A 15,675-nucleotide genomic window follows, 5' to 3' on the forward strand; every position below is an offset into this window, starting at 1 on the left:
ATTTTGCCATTTTAACATCACTGTGGATAAAGAATTTAAGTCCTAGGTTTTAGTAAATGAGCACCAAAGGACTGGTGGATTCTTGCTCAATTTCAACAATGCAGGTATCAGTCAAGAAACTTCCCCAAACTCCACAGCACGTGGAAATTTTTGCCAAGATCCATCAAAATTCGGTCTTTGACGCTAACGACAGTACTAACTACTAATAGCTAGGCATAGCCGCTAGCAGATGCTTGAGGATTATATAAGCTCTTGGAACTGTCATGATCGATGATATCCTGGTGTTGCCAGTGGATTGATTCACTGAGAGCCTGGGCATTACCTTTGTGGCGTACATGTTTGGTTATGTTTGGTACTTCACCCCAGATCCTCGCAGCATCAAAGCCATCGTAGAGACACGCTTTCACGGTGCGGAAGACCTGCTCCGGAGACACTGACAGGAAATTCAGATATAGGCCTTGGAGTACGAAGGTCTGTCTGCTACTCAGTTTTTTGGGTGAGGGTAATTTCACTCAAGCTGAGTCGGTGTGATTACGCCTCTGACAGCTGCGCGGTCCGTATGAGCAAAACTAATCAGTACTACATCCCTCGGATTCTATACCCAGATACCTATGAATACCAGATCTACGACCAGGAAGACATTGCTCCCAAAAGGCGGAGGTCTGGACGGAAAGACTCTAGTATTCGTCCCAAAGAATGCGGGCATCACATTCAGCCCCTATTACACGCATTGTCGCAAGGAGCATTTCGGCGACGATGCCCATGACATCAAGCCAAGCGGTGTTTAGATGGCAAGCTCGCCAATATTGGCTGTGCTTATATCCTGTTTCTTCACTGATTCAGAACATCCTTGGGAAAGGACCTCGCATTGTCAGAAGCAAGCTTTGTGCTCGTTCGCCGGCTTCAGGGATACCCCGCCTTGCGACTTCAACTTGAAGCCGAAGCGGCGCCTACCAGACAGGAGAAACAAGTGCCGGGCAATGTCGTTTCGAGTTCGGAAGGCTGCTTGACTGACAATTGTGCAAGGAACTTGATTTTGCTAGGAATAGGCTAGTCTTGAATGCTACAAGTACTATCATCTTCAATATGCCCTTGAATTCAACTCACCATCTGGGCCATTGTGGAATTCGAGTAGATAAATTCCATCATGACCTCAAAGAACACTCGACCCCACTGCTTTCCGAGCAGATGCAAAATCGCAAAGCATTTTGGCTATCAGCTTGCCCTGGGTAACGTGTAGTTCAACCTCTAAAACAACCTAAGGTAGACAGCTAGACACCCAGGTGACGAAGATTCAGAAGCCAAATGCAGCAGGACTTGCTCGACAACGACTCAAATGCCAAGGCGTATTGCACGTGAGCTCGGCGTAAGTTTGACGTCTTTTTCCCGGCCAGAGCCACCGCAATTGGTCAATACCGCACCTGATTTCACGAGTTATTCCGGCTCCGATGCGTAACGCAACAGCTTCCCCAAGCTTAGTTGGAAGTTCGAACAAACAGAAAAAGCCCTGAGGTTTTGCGACATCCTATACTAGCCCACCCACCATTCTCTAGACTGTCGCAGATATATTCGGTTCGGTTGCACAGCTAATTGAGTGCTGCTCCCTTCCAACTCGGCTCTACCGCTCTGACAACCACCGACTGCAGCTGGTCATCATGCCGGACGACAATGTATCCGCTCCTCCCATACCGACACCCAAATCAAAACCCGTGAGCGAAGCTCTACTGAACGAGAAGGTACGCGCCCGGAGACGCTCAGGGAGGATTTCCAATGCTTTCCATGCCTTGTACCTCGCACCGTCCATCGCTCCGCTCAATGCAGGACCCTTTCCTTCCACGCTCTCAACAGACACGTGAGACATTTAAACCTGTGTCAGAAGATACTAACGATTGCCGTTTCTTCCAGTGGGACCGCGCCATATCCTCGTTCGTGATCAGATCGTCACTCGGATTCTCCTTCGGCGTTATATTCTCAGTGCTGCTGTTTAAGCGAAGAGCATGGCCAGTTTGGCTTGGAACCGGGTTCGGCGCTGGAAGAGCTTGGGAAGAAGCTGATGGTCAGTCCTCCCACACCTACACAGCAACACGATACAGGTGTTGACACTTTTGACTTTCTAGCAAACTTCAAGCGAGGAAGTACATTTACAACCGATGGACTCCGAAAAGTAAGGACGGACAGGTAGAGCATTCACGGATCGGATGGGAACGGTGCACGCGCTTCTTCAAGTAAACTACAAAGAGTTGTACAACATGTACAGACAATGCTTCTCAGGGATATACCTCCCAGGAACACGCCTGCCTCCTTGACTTATTATTTCCAAAGGCCACGCTTTGAGATATTGCTATTCTGCCGTCGGTGAGGGCGAGTTGCATCTCCATCTATCTGCCTGTCTTCTCAACCTCGATCTCTCGACGGACATTGTCCAGTTCAGCTTCTCGTTTCCTTAGATGAGACTCAAGCCCGTCTATCTGCTCGGCGACCAAAGCCAGATCATCCCTCAACCTCTTGATATCGTTGCCGGATTTGTTGGCATTTTCAGAATTCAAATCCACGTATTGTCGCTGCTTGTACTCCAACATCTGCTGTGCTTCACGCTTGACCAATGTCCAATTAGTCTTCCCGCCCTGTCGTGACCCATTTTCCTGCCTCTGATTTCGTCGTCTTTCTGCTGCTGCTGTAGCTGCATCATGCTGTGATTCGAGCTCCCGCAATTCCCGGAGGAGTCTGACCTTTTCAAGGTCTTCATCTTCCACCACATCGGAGAAATCAGTTCCCTTGGGTTGATAAGAAGAGCCTCCCTTGCCGCCGATACGACTCAGATATGCGTCCCCAAATTTGGCTTTCCGGCCCAATGTGGTGTCTTCATCATATTTGTTTGGCCGGTTTCTCATGCTGTCGATCTGATAATCAATCTTATTTCCCTCGAATGTTGATCTCAAGCTGGGCGGAACAGTCCGAGGTATTCGGTAGCCTTCATGGCGGTAGTTGAGGATGTGAAGAAACGCTATGCACGCCTCTTTCGATATTGTGTCTCTTCCACTGGTATTGACCAGGTTCCACGCACTTCGCACATCGGTGTCCGGCACATCCAAGCTTGAGTATAGAGAGTGCAGGTTTTCAAAGCCAATTTCTCCTCTCCGGTTTCTGTTGGCTGAATAGATCTCCTCGTACTTGTGCTTGTCATCCGGGTTCATGTACCAATCAAACCCGTCTTTAAGCCCGGCATCATCCTCGTCATCCTCTATCCTTTCGAATTGAGCCTGCTGGTGGCCTGATAATGCTCGATTGGCGGCGACAAGATGCGCTTTGCTCTCAGGAATTAGCCAGTCTGGAAGGGACTTAGGGACATCTTGATATTCGCCGTTGACCAGATCGAAGATCAAGCGCATAGCCACACAGAATTCTTCAAAGTCAAGCTCGCCGTCTCCGTCGACATCCGCCAGATCCCACACTCTTTCTAGCTGATCATCGCGAAGTTGTGAATTCCGCAGAACACTGGCTGCGGCCTGGTTGGTCAGGCGAGAGTGGGGAGCGACAGGAGGTGGCACAAGGGAAGAGAAGATTTCCCAGTAGCGATCTATCTCCCATTTGTCGATTCGCTTTGTTGCAGACATATTTGGCCTTGCCGGGGACTGGTGGTTTTGGAGTGTAGTGAGTGAGACTGGGCAGCGACGAGGAACAATTCAAGGTTGAAACGCTCAAAAAAGGACAGGCTATGCCAGCCCGAAGAATGATCGCAAGGGGGTTTACTTGGTGCTGAACTAGAGGATAGTGAATTAATGGACTGGAAACCTCACGAGGCTATACAACGAGGAGGATTGGACAATTGCAGGACGACATACGAGCAAAGCAGTAGCAGTGCTGGACACGAGGCGCAGGCGGGAGCTCCGCACGTGCCAATGATGCGAGCCAAGACATGCTAACCGTTCTAGCATGCTGGGGCACTACGGCGGACCACAACGTCCTAGAGCCACGCCACCAAGCATAGCCAGGAAAGGAGGACAGAGGCAGGCACAAAATATCTCAATCTCATCTTCGTAAACTCTTTGGTTAAGAAGAACACCTCAATGACCACTTGGAAGAACTGTCAAAATATAGGCGCAAGCGAAAGTAGTCTTGCTCCAACACACCTATAGCTGGGACATTGTTAACATAAGGCCCCTCTGTCTCTTCACTCCCATCAACAACACAATGGCGTCCTAATGAATAATTCTTCAGAGGGCTTCCAGATCTTTATTATCTCCATTTCTCAGAACCGAAATAGCGAGTGCCTATTTCAGCCCGGAAAGCCAGCGTGTGTTTGGTGCATTAACAGGATTTGGGTGGGAGGTGTCGCCAGCACTGTCTTACCCGTTGACCCCCTCCTCGACATGTGGCTGCGCAAGCATGTAGCAAGTACTCATGTATTCCAAACCTCCTGGAACATGTCTTTGGGCACCAATATCAAGGCTTATGCCGTCGGTGAATATACTAATTATACGTGAAATACCAGGCCCGCTCACAATAGTGATACATCGCACTTCGAGACTTGAAGCTGATCAGACTTTTAAACAGCCGCAAAATAATGGAGTGAACGTTGGTGAGATCGGGGGAGGCACTTTTTGCACCTCCAGGTAGGTGTCCATTTGTCAACCATACAGTATGATATGTATGTACTCCTATATCTGGCGGGCCTTTTTATATTCCCTTACCCCACACCCCACAACCCCCGAGCCTTGTTCATAGCTTTACGTGTACCTGTCACTCTGTGTACCGAGATCGCCCCTCACGGACAACTAACTCACTTGGAGCCCGATGCACTGATTCGCCTGCAAGTCGCCAGCCATGTGGAGGAGGTGCCATGCTGTGGACAAGGCCCCACCATGCATATCTCTGAAGTGGAATGTGAGGTATAAAGCCAAACCGAGTAGTTGCCTCCAGCGAAGTGGCAACCACGAAATCGAACGGGCTGCTCTCTTGAATACTAGCCCCCGCTTGATCTTTTCCACAATACGTCGACTACCAGGTATTGCAGGCGAACGCTAAGTCAAATGCAACGATGACTGAACAATACGCCGCTGGAATCCCCTTGCGCGTCACCGAGTATGCGAACAGCGTGAAGAAGAAATTCGAGGAAAACGCCAATCAATCGCATATCCACCCGCGGGCGGGATCAGGTGCAGACCTTCCGGTGTTGCCTCCTGGGATCACTCGGGAGGACTTCAACGCCGCTATCGACGACCTGAAGCCCCTCGTCGACGGGTTCGTGGAGTTGGTCGACGGCGACCTCGACGACGGGTGGTATTTACACCGGCCACTGACACATGACGTGTATGCGCTCGACCAGGAAAGTTACTTCGTCAACAGTGCCGTTTGTTCACCGGGCAGTGTCGGGCAGGTTCAAGATGTCGTTCGTTGGGCCAATAAATGGCTGATCCCTATTTATGCTGTCTCGATGGGAAGGAATTTCGGTACGTTTTGATGGCCTCCTGCTTCTTAAAATGTCAGAGATAGGGCTGTTGTGCTGACATTGGTTCTGCTTTGCTTGGTAGGCTATGGGGGTGCCGCTGCTCGCGTTCAAGGCTCTGTAGTGCTCGATATGGGACGGAGGATGAACAAGGTTCTAGAGTTGAACGAACAGAGTGCCTTCTGTCTCCTCGAACCAGGTGTCTCGTACTACATGCTCTTTGATGCGATCAAAGAGTCGGGGAAGAAGCTCTGGGTCGACGTGTGAGTGAAGAAATGTTTTGAAATTACTATCCGATGCCCCACTAACATCCCTTCAGCCCTGATCTCGGCGGCGGGAGTATAATGGGGAATGCCTTGGATCGCGGCGTAGGGTACACACCGTACGGAGGTAGGTGGCTCCGTGCCCACGATTAAGCCTGACGAGTCCACTCTGAGTCTCATCAGATCACTTCGGCATGCATTGCGGTATGGAGATCGTGCTACCGAACGGCGACGTTGTGAGGACCGGGATGGGAGCTCTTCCTGATTCTGAAAACACCTCGCACGGAAGCGCGAATACATGGCAACTGTTTCCATACGGCTTCGGTCCTTATCATGACGGCATCTTCACTCAATCGAATTACGGGATTGTGACGAAGATGGGCTGTAAGTCCAAACACTTCAAAGCCCTGATCCTGGCTACAACACTAGCTGGTTTTACGAACAATGTACTGACACAGCCATGTTTTCCGTGCGAAAAGTCTGGCTCATGCCCGACCCAGGCGGCCACCAAACTTTCCAAATCACCTTCCCGCGCGAAGAAGATCTGCACGACATCGTCGAGGAGCTCCGGCCGCTGAAAATCCGGGGCATCATCTCCAACGTCCCGCACCTCCGGCACATCATGCAAGAAGCGAGCGTGTACGGCGACAAGGCCTCCTTCTGGCCACACCCTGGGCCGATCCCGCACTCCAAGATCGACGAGGTGGTAGCGCCGAAGCTCTGGATGGGTAACTTCCGTTGGATCCTGTATCTGTGCGTGTACGGGCCGGACGTGGTACGCAACGCCAACATCCAGGTGATCCGCGAGGCGTTCGGGCGGATCCCCGGCTCCAAGGTCATGTTCCCGGAGGAGACGCCGGAGCATTCCTACTTACGGAGCAGGGTCAAGATCTACAGCGGCACACCAGACCTGCGCGAGCTCGACTGGGTCATGTGGCTGCCGAACGGGTCGCACACGGCGTTCAGTCCCATCAGCCCGCTGACGGGCGCGGATGCCGTCAAGCAGTATAATCTCACCAAACGGCTTCATGAGAAATGGGGGTTCGACTACTTCCCCACGTTTTGCCCCGGTGGGAGGGAGATGCATCATATCGTGATGATTATCTATGATCGGATGGATCCGGATTCTAGACGGCGCGCGAGAGCGTTGATGGAGGAATTGGTGGAGGAAGGCGCGAAGTTTGGCATGGGTGAGTACAGGACGCATCTGGCGCTGCAGGATAAGGTCATGGGCACGTATTCGTGGAACAGCTCGGCGCTGCTGAGGCTGAATAACACTATTAAGGATGCGCTGGATCCAAATGGCGTCTATGCGCCCGGCAAGTCTGGGATTTGGGGCCAGAGGTGGTCGAATGAAGGGCTTTTACCTAGGAGAATATAAACTTCCTTAAGGTATGCATGCAACGGAGCTTTGGGCAATGGGGTGAGGAAGAAGAGGACACTCAAGCGGGGATCTAAATATCATGATATATTGCTAGACTGCAGTCTGAAGCACCTCAAATGCATGCCAATCACAAATTCAGCGCTTCCATGCTAGCTAAATGGGCATCTCGAACTCACCACCGCCAACAAAATCCCGACGCTCGCACCTCATTTATTGTGTGATACAAAGCTAGTTGTACTGTAATGCAAGCCCAAAAACTCACTTATGCCTTGTACAAAGTGTCAAGATACGCGACGAGGATCTGGCCAACCACAGACTTATCCGGTAAACTGCCGGCGACACCGTACAGCTGGGCGGAGTTGCCTTTACCCTTTTCGATCGGGCCACCAGCTTTGACTCTCTCAACGGCCTTCTCCTTCTCAGCCGTGACCACCGCGACGAGGTCGTCAATTAAGCCATCCACAGCGCCAGGCCTCGTCATCGGCAACGTCACCGCGACATGCACGCCGGCTGGAGACTGCAACGAGTTCAAGTGCCAGTGTTTCTTAGACATGGCATCTGCGACGTCGTAGATGGAGATGGCCGGGTCCTTGGACTCGAAAGCCACAACACTGACAAGGGGGCTGCCGATTATGGACAAGGTCTCCTTCAGAGAGGGATGCTCGGTAATCGCATTCTGGATAGTGATCCTCGTGGAGACGATCTTGTGCGTCGCGTCGATGTAGCCCTTTTCGCCTACGGACATCATGCTCGCCCAGCATCCTGCGATCAGAGCGCCCGGTCGGGAACCCGCTATCGAGGGTGAGCCGTAGACTCCGCCCGACCACTCCGGGCACAGGAAGTATTGATACTCGCGGAATTGTCGGTTACGGTAGAGGACACATGAATTTCCCTTAGGGGCAAATCCGTATTTGTGGGTGTCGACGCTGATGGAAGTGACGCCAGACTGGCGGAAATCGAAGCCACCTTCATCCGCCCAGGGAGAGGGGAATCCAGCTTTGGCTAATGATGGCATCAGGAAAGAGCCGAGGCAGCAGTCAACGTGGAGTGGGATCTTGTAAGATACGGCGAGCTTGGACAGCGCCGGGATGTTGTCGACAATACCGTGCGGGTAGTTTGGTGCAGATCCAACAAGGAGGACTGTGTTTGGGTTGATCAGCCTTCGCACACGGTGCACATCGACCATGTACTCGGGTGCCGGGCAAACGACTTGATGGACCTTGATCCCAAAATAACTGCCTGCCTTCAGGAAGGCGGCGTGAGCAGTGCTCGGAATGATCATCTCAGGGTGTCTTATACCCCTTTCCGTGTAGCCTTTCTGCCTTGCAGAGAGACAAGCCATGAGAATGGATTCTGTCCCTCCAGATGTAGTAGCTCCTGCGCCGGAGGTAGGGGCGTTGAACAGAGCTAGAACCATTGCCACAACTTCGGCCTCCATCTTCCTCACTGCTGGGAAGACATCGGCGTGGATGGGATTCGAAACACTGAACAGCCTCATTGCCTCGAATTGGATGTCCAACAGGTCTTTCTCGCCATGGTAAACTGCGCCGGACACTTTACCTTCCTCCCATCTCGTACGTTTCATGGAAGAGAGCGTTTCCAATTCTGCACGAAGCTGCTCGGTCGTCCATGGCTCCTTGGGGAGAGTGAGATATCGAGTCGTCCCAGGGCCCATAGGCGCCAGTTTTTCCTCGAGGCCTTTGCGAGTCAGGGCCAGCTGTTTGGCCACCTGACTCCGTACGCCGGGGAGGTTCAGGAAGATCTTGTATGCGGTCTTATGAGCCTTGTGGACGCCGAGGAGGATGGAGCCGACGATGCCATGGCCACGAAGGAAATAGAAGGATCTGCGAACGATGCCGAGGACGAAGAAGAAAAAGACGAGATTTCGGACACTGGCCGCAAGATTGTTAGTCATATAGTGCATGCTTTTCGGATCCAACGAATCCAGCAGCAGTGTGCAAGACATACATGTCGAGATTCCCTCGGTAATCTCGCAGACGAGATGCAGGTCTGGAATTCAGGAACTTGCTCTGCAAGCTGACGGGGAGCGGCGAAGAGCCCATGGCGGGGCGTGATTAGTGCCTGTTATTGAGGATTCATGAATTGTAGGTATATGGGGGGATTGATGGAGGAATAGAATTGCTCGGTGATGATGAGTATTTTCGGCTGTTCACATGCCTTCAGAGGACGGAGTTCTAGTAGGAGTAGCACTAACTACCATAGAGTCAATTGCTACCCTGAGGTTGCTCCGCAATCGCCATCGCGCTGTCTCGAAAAATGACGCCGACTCGTCTGTACCAACAACCTGGACCGCGGCTATTGGCCTACCCTCGTATTTCGTATTACATCGTATTTCGTTGAGGCCGTCCATCTCGGCCTTGCAAAAACAGCGATAATTATACCAACCCCGGTCGAGGACTGTACATAGCTGTATCTCACCTTCACATACTTAGGTACTATAGGGTCCTCGCATACCGCAATGTATTTGCAACCGCGTCTCGCTTTGATTCGAAGCTGTGCCACGGCCCACAGAGCAGTGGATCTTAACTGCCGCAGCTCTTCAGTCTACCAGTAGTATCACAATATTTCATTTTGGTTGTGGGTTATTCGTCTCTAGTACGTGTAAATCTAGATGTCCACTTTTGTCCAGAGTATCCCAACCCGAACCAGCTGATTCTCTAGCTTTTGCTATGTACAAACCGCAGCTGGAAAAAGGTAACTCGCACCAGATATGGCGCCTCCAGCTTCCAAGCATATTGAATTCTACGGACCGTTACAATCATCAAAATCCTCCGTTAAAATGCATTAAATCCAGGCCAGGTTGTGGCCAAGTCGATCACGCAGTGACACTAGTTCGGGACTTCTTGATCGCTTGCTCATGGGAGATCTCATCCTCAACAGTCTCGTCTAGCTTGCGCTTCTCCGGAGCTGCCTGGTCTTCTTGTTGCTTCTGTGCTAGTAGCTTCTTCTCCTTCTCCGTCATGTTGGGTAGTTCAATCTCATGTGCATTGGCCTTGCCGAGCTTGACGTTTCGATGATAGGCGTGAATGATCGAGTCGGCATCGTCGATGGCAATGGGTCGGATATCAGCCAATCTCTTGATGGCTGCTGTGACTTCCTTGTATTGTGCGTCAGTCATTTCGATCTTGAGCTGTTGTGCTCTCGACTTGATGGCATTCCAGCCGGTTAGTCTTGATGCGAAATGGATGTATCGGCCGATACCAAAGTCGGAAGGGTCAATGATTTCGTATGTGCTTGGATTTGCAAGAATGGCCTTGGCATGGATGCCCGCCTTGTGGGTGAAAGCACAGAATCCAGTAATGGGGTTGTTGAATGGGATATTGACGGCAACGGCCTCGGCCACCAACTCCTCAATATCCTTGATCTTTTCGAGCTTGTACTTGCTCTTGACGTAGTCACGGTCCACAGTAATCATTCGAGCCATAAGTCCACCGAGGGTGGTAATGCCGTTTCGCTCACCAATACCAAGGACAGAAGTATCGATGTGAGTGGCACCAGCCTCCAAGGCGCAGTATGCGTTGGCAATGGCGCAGCCAGTGTCGTTGTGGAAATGAGTCTCAATGTCGCAGCTGACTACTCCACGGAGAGTTCGGACCAGGTCATAGACTTGTCTGGGCGTCGCACATCCGACAGTGTCTGCAATGCCGACTCGATTGACACCAACCTTGTCGACGGCCTGGTAAAGAGATAGGAGGTCAACGAGGTCGGATCTGAAAGAGTCTTCGCTGGAAAATCGGATCTCGATATTATGTGACTTGACAAAGTTGATAACCTCGATGGCGGTGTTCTTAATGTAGGTCATATCCTTGCCGTGGGAGTGCTCTCTTAGGAACGAGGATGTGCCAATGACAACATCAACACCGTCGACACCTGTCTCGACAGCAATTCTCGCATCATCCATGTGACATCTGATGTGAGTCAGAATCTTAGACTTCAAACCAAGCTTGCAGATAGCCTCGCAGTCCTTGCGGGATTGCTCTGAAGCGGCAGGGCTCGTGAGTTCGATGTAGTCGGCACCAAACTCGTCCAGTGCCTTGGCGATTTCAATCTTCTTAGCGGTATCGAAGTAGGCGTTTGCAAATCTGATCGCATGCCCAAGTCAGTGAACTGATACCAAGTAGGGCTTGCAGGGAACGATGTGACATACTGCTCGCCTTCTCTTAACGTGCTTTCAATTATCTTAAATCTGTTAACATTGCTGAGGAAGTCTCCTACTGGAGCATAGGGATTTTTGTTCTGAGGTTCGGGTCGAGTGTTGATACCGGTGAAACCTGGATGTGCTAGAATACTTTAGTTGCGGATTGGACGGAAGCGATTCAGCAGACATACTTCCGTTACCATTTACTCCATTGCTATGACCATTGGTACTGTTTGAGGCACCACTCACACCGTTGGTCTCGACCTCGTCTGCTGTTGGACACATCTTGCGCAGTGAAGACTACAGCAGAGGCGAAGCGAGAGTGTGAATGTTGGAGAGCACGAAGGTCGGATGTCGAGAAAAAGAGGAGAAGACAGAGAAGTGTATGAGAGAGTCAGTTACAGGCGGTGAGGCTGGAAATAAATAAGTGCTTGCAAGGATATGAGTCAAAAAGGTGTACCAAGTACTAGCACTGTCCGGTGGGTGAGTGATGCTAGAGTGGAGGGGGGGAACGAGGAAAACTGGTTCGAGGCAAAATTTGATCTGGCGAGCACAGCAGCTGCAGCAAATCTTGGAGGCTGCGGGGAAGGAAACTCCTCACGTCAGACGAGGACCAGGGTTTGGTCTCAGCTCCAAAATCTGTGTCATTTGTGTCACTTTACCCATCCATTTTCTTGCCGCGGAACTCGCTTCCCAGCTGGGCATGACCTGAACGGACCTCTCCGGTCTTCGGCTTCTGCCATGGAACAATAGTTTTTCCTTTACCCGGCCAATCACAGATGACGTGAAAACGACAACCCAACCACCACTAATCTGATTACGGGATGGCAATTTATGCATGTACTGCATACGTACAGTCCCAATACTGTGAGGGTTGGATCTGTTCTATGTTTGTGTCTAAGTGTGTATGTGCAAGGAAGGTGGTGCGTATCTCATCAATACAGATCTGCATCCGTGGAGAGACGGGATGAGTATCCACGAATTCTGCGTTTGGCCGTAGGATCGTGCCTGTATCCACCTCGCGCGGTAAAAGCACCTCCCACGTTGACAGGAAAGGCTTTGTCCGTGAGTCGTAGAGACTCGAGGCACCCAAGTAATCGAGAACGAGCAAATAGCCATGCCAGAGGGAGTTGGTTCCTAAACCCTGACTTCAGCTCAGTTTGTTTAATAGCCCGTCAGATTCTGTCCATGCCGACCGAATACTTCTGTGAGCATCTCGAGACCAGTGTTGAAGCCGCGAGTGACTGACCGGTTCATACACCAGGGGCTCACAGACCAAACCGTGGTGAATGAAACTCAACTTATTCTCTCACTGATCGACATAGCGCCGGATCGTCCACGGGCTCCACTCTCCCTTATTTAGTGAGTGACTTTGCCGTAGCGCTTGATGAGCGAACTCATTAGCCATAAGGGGGTTTGCTGGCCAGGTAGAAGTACTAGCCAAGGGGCAAGGACGATCGCCGTATTTTGAAAACTTGTGATCTTTGGTTTCCTTGAATTAGAGAAGCTTCAGATGCCCAGTGACCGAGTCAACAACGCTCTTTGGACCTAAGACTCCGAGCACTGTCGCACTGCCAGCTGCTATTTGGGTCCTCCCAGCGTCGTGTATGATTCGTGCACAAAGACCTAGGCTCATGGCTTGTGCTTGGAACGTTTCCAGCTCCTCTTCAGACTTGGCTTGTAGAGCGATCTTAGCTTGACCGCCATATTCCCATCGTTTTAGGATCGAGGCTGATGAAGAATGATGGATGAGGTATTTGTAGCATGCAAGTGTTGCGTGGGAGCATTGGGCCGCGATTTTTCCTGTCGTAATGGTCAGCTTCATGTGCCCTATGCAAAGAAGGCTAGCTTAAATACCCTTTCCCATCCCAAGATCCGTCCTCACAACAAGAACCAACTTGACCTCATCCGTTGAATCTCGGAAATCACCTAGTTCTTTACCGTCTCCGTCCTCCTCCTCTTCCTCGTCATCAGCCTGCTCATCGCTAGAATCAGCATGGACTTTCACATCGTAGCTGTTCGGCCAGCTCTTCATTGCTTCGTTAGGGCTGGGACTGCCGAAAAGTCCAATGCTAGATCCCTGTCCGAGGAAATAGCCGGCCAGTAGGCCTAGGAAGAGAGAAGAAACAGCGACAGCTGCAACGGAAGGAGGCGCTTTCTCAGCCATGTCGAGATGCCGAGGAGGGGCGTATACTGGAGAATCTCGGGACGTTGAGTCACTTCATAACAATGGTACCATTTTCGCCAGTCACATCTCCTTGCTAACTGATGTCATACCCTGTACTGCAACTTGACTTGGCAGCCACCATTTGTTGGATCGTCCCGGAGAAACATTTCCAGCAAACATGCCAAGGAGGATAAACTTCGGGCGAGCATTCACGAGCCGTGAGTCGCTAGTCTAGAATAGTGCCTGATACGAACTATCTCAATGTCAGGAACGCCCACCGTAGCCTCGCTTACGTCATGTGCCTCATGTGCTTCAAGTCACCCACAAGTCCTTTGCTATTCCACTTCCTAGCAGTTTTACATATTACTTGTTATGAGTATGAGTGATCATTTCTGCCCTCCTTTGCTGTTCGACACCCGGTTGCGGTATTTGCTTCTCAGCACTTCTACAGCTATTGGTCAGAATCACCATTTTTGAAGCCAGTGCGCTTTGTTCAAGAATGAAGATGAACTGCCAATAATATACTCTCCGAGCTGAATGATTACCAATCCCTTGGCGTTCCGTCTTTCCAAGACGCTGCGCCTCCGAGCAACACGAGCTCATCTTTTTGAGTCCCATACCTTTCGCCAAGAGACCGTAGGTAGCGCCGATATGAAAGCGATCCTGCATGCTTACCTACGCCGGAATTCTTAAACGGGTCGTCTAAGCGAGGTCGCCTTCGCGGGACTTCTGGGTCCTGGCATTCGATAATCATCCATAGGCTTCAAACATGGCGTTTCCAAATCTATGGAGAAAGTGTGCTCTAAGAACACCCGCTCCTAAAGCATCAATCCTCTAAATCCAAATATCCAATTCAATCCCAGTATTTCTTCAGCAGCTCTTCTTCAATACCGCGCCACCTCGCAAATGCGGCCAATCCCTTAAGCAAATAGTTTGTCGCCACACCCGCAATCCCCGGAAAGCGCATGTCGCCCATGTCAGCAACAATTGCAGTGTGAAGAATGCTCTTCGGCAGAGCAGTCTTTGGGTCGGAGAGATCATCATTGCAGAGTCCGAAGAGGATGTAGAGGCTCCTTTCGAATCCATCATGGCTGGGAATGACCGACCCTTTGAAAGTGATGTCTTCGTCCGTATCATTGAAAAAGCGATGGGGAGCCCCGACCGGGACATCAGCGGCTTCCCCGGGATGGATATAGATGTCCTTGCCATTTAATGAAACTCCTAACGTCTGGTTGAGAGCCTCAAATTTCTCTGCATACGAGGTATGATAGTGGAGAGGTGGCCCACCGCCAGGCCCGACGACAAGTGTGGCCTCTGATCGCTCCCCGTTGGTCTCATAGCCAAATTTGTTCCACGTAACTGTCTCTCCGGTCAGTTTGTTTGTTATGGTGCGTTTGGCGTTGTTGGTTACACCAGGAGGAATCGTTCTGTTTTTCTGTTCTGCAGACATGGTGTTCAGGACGAGGATACTGAGCTTTACCTGATACTTGGGAATCGTTGTGTTAGTACTAGCAGGACTGAAGACCTGGGATCACTGTCCACTATATACACACATCTAAGAGGAGGACTAACGGTGTCCATTCCGCGTATTACCAGACCTACAGCTACTGAGCCAGGGACCTACGAGTGTGTATGCATCAGTATCCCCTTATTGTAAGGTTGCATCCGCACTGGCACTAGCCAGTCTACTCTTCCTACGCGGTCCACGCTGACCAATTCGAGTGCTATTTTGGGAGCCTTGATAAGTTAAATATGCTTGGTACCAGGCATTGAACAGGATTGTCAATCGTACTTGCAGGATCACCTCCGTTTGAATAGTTGGGTGGCAATTGACCGATACCAGGAAATGCATTTCTCGCATGACTGCTACCCATCTCAGAACAGTAACACGAAGCCTCACGCATTCGATGACATATACTAGCCTAAAACAGTGTGCGTAGATTGGGTCCATAGGCAGGGAGTTAACGAATGACTGATGGTGCCCAATACTCCTCGACTCTGCATGTTAGGTAAGCCAAAAGAACACGGAGCGTACTAGTATCCGACATCAGCACCAAGATTCTTCTACGAGATATCTCAAGCACCCATTGGTTTCAAGCGAAATGTTATGTCTTCTTTGGGAAACTACCTCGTGTTCATCGTAGATGTTGCATGCCGCCGAGGAATGTGCCGCTTCTGTCATCTCAACCCCCTTCCGCATAGCAACGTCCTCCCTAGGTAGTATCCATGTACATGCCACAGATGCTACTCGCGCAA

General features: G+C 50.9%; 6 protein-coding genes across 6 annotated transcripts; 1 reads left to right on the forward strand and 5 right to left on the reverse strand.

The window, feature by feature from the left end:
* Nucleotides 1-2,378: 2,378 nt before the first annotated feature.
* A1O9_05246 (uncharacterized protein) lies at nt 2,379-3,614 on the reverse strand (the record flags this gene model as incomplete). Its single annotated transcript, XM_013404465.1, has 1 exon — nt 2,379-3,614. The coding sequence occupies one exon, from the start codon at nt 3,612-3,614 to the stop codon at nt 2,379-2,381; it is 1,236 nt and encodes a 411-aa protein (XP_013259919.1).
* Nucleotides 3,615-5,038: 1,424 nt separating this feature from the next.
* On the forward strand, nt 5,039-7,090 carry A1O9_05247 (uncharacterized protein; the record flags this gene model as incomplete). The annotated part of the gene is made up of 5 exons (XM_013404466.1): nt 5,039-5,450; nt 5,532-5,709; nt 5,766-5,836; nt 5,893-6,093; nt 6,168-7,090. 5 exons carry the CDS (start codon nt 5,039-5,041, stop codon nt 7,088-7,090), a joined length of 1,785 nt encoding a protein of 594 aa, XP_013259920.1.
* A 265-nt stretch (nt 7,091-7,355) lies between these two features.
* On the reverse strand, nt 7,356-9,156 carry A1O9_05248 (sphinganine-1-phosphate aldolase; the record flags this gene model as incomplete). The annotated part of the gene is made up of 2 exons (XM_013404467.1): nt 7,356-8,985; nt 9,062-9,156. The coding sequence occupies 2 exons, from the start codon at nt 9,154-9,156 to the stop codon at nt 7,356-7,358; spliced, it is 1,725 nt and encodes a 574-aa protein (XP_013259921.1).
* Nucleotides 9,157-9,929: 773 nt separating this feature from the next.
* On the reverse strand, nt 9,930-11,537 carry A1O9_05249 (homocitrate synthase, mitochondrial; the record flags this gene model as incomplete). The annotated part of the gene is made up of 3 exons (XM_013404468.1): nt 9,930-11,196; nt 11,262-11,394; nt 11,444-11,537. The coding sequence occupies 3 exons, from the start codon at nt 11,535-11,537 to the stop codon at nt 9,930-9,932; spliced, it is 1,494 nt and encodes a 497-aa protein (XP_013259922.1).
* A 1,213-nt stretch (nt 11,538-12,750) lies between these two features.
* A1O9_05250 (PTH2 family peptidyl-tRNA hydrolase) lies at nt 12,751-13,419 on the reverse strand (the record flags this gene model as incomplete). Its single annotated transcript, XM_013404469.1, has 2 exons — nt 12,751-13,055; nt 13,110-13,419. 2 exons carry the CDS (start codon nt 13,417-13,419, stop codon nt 12,751-12,753), a joined length of 615 nt encoding a protein of 204 aa, XP_013259923.1.
* An 853-nt stretch (nt 13,420-14,272) lies between these two features.
* Nucleotides 14,273-14,869, reverse strand: A1O9_05251 (uncharacterized protein; the record flags this gene model as incomplete). Its single annotated transcript, XM_013404470.1, has 1 exon — nt 14,273-14,869. The coding sequence occupies one exon, from the start codon at nt 14,867-14,869 to the stop codon at nt 14,273-14,275; it is 597 nt and encodes a 198-aa protein (XP_013259924.1).
* Between the last annotated feature and the right edge of the window lie 806 nt (nt 14,870-15,675).

Source organism: Exophiala aquamarina (assembly GCF_000709125.1).
Source record: "Exophiala aquamarina CBS 119918 chromosome Unknown aczIA-supercont1.4, whole genome shotgun sequence".
Lineage (NCBI taxonomy): Eukaryota > Fungi > Ascomycota > Eurotiomycetes > Chaetothyriales > Herpotrichiellaceae > Exophiala > Exophiala aquamarina.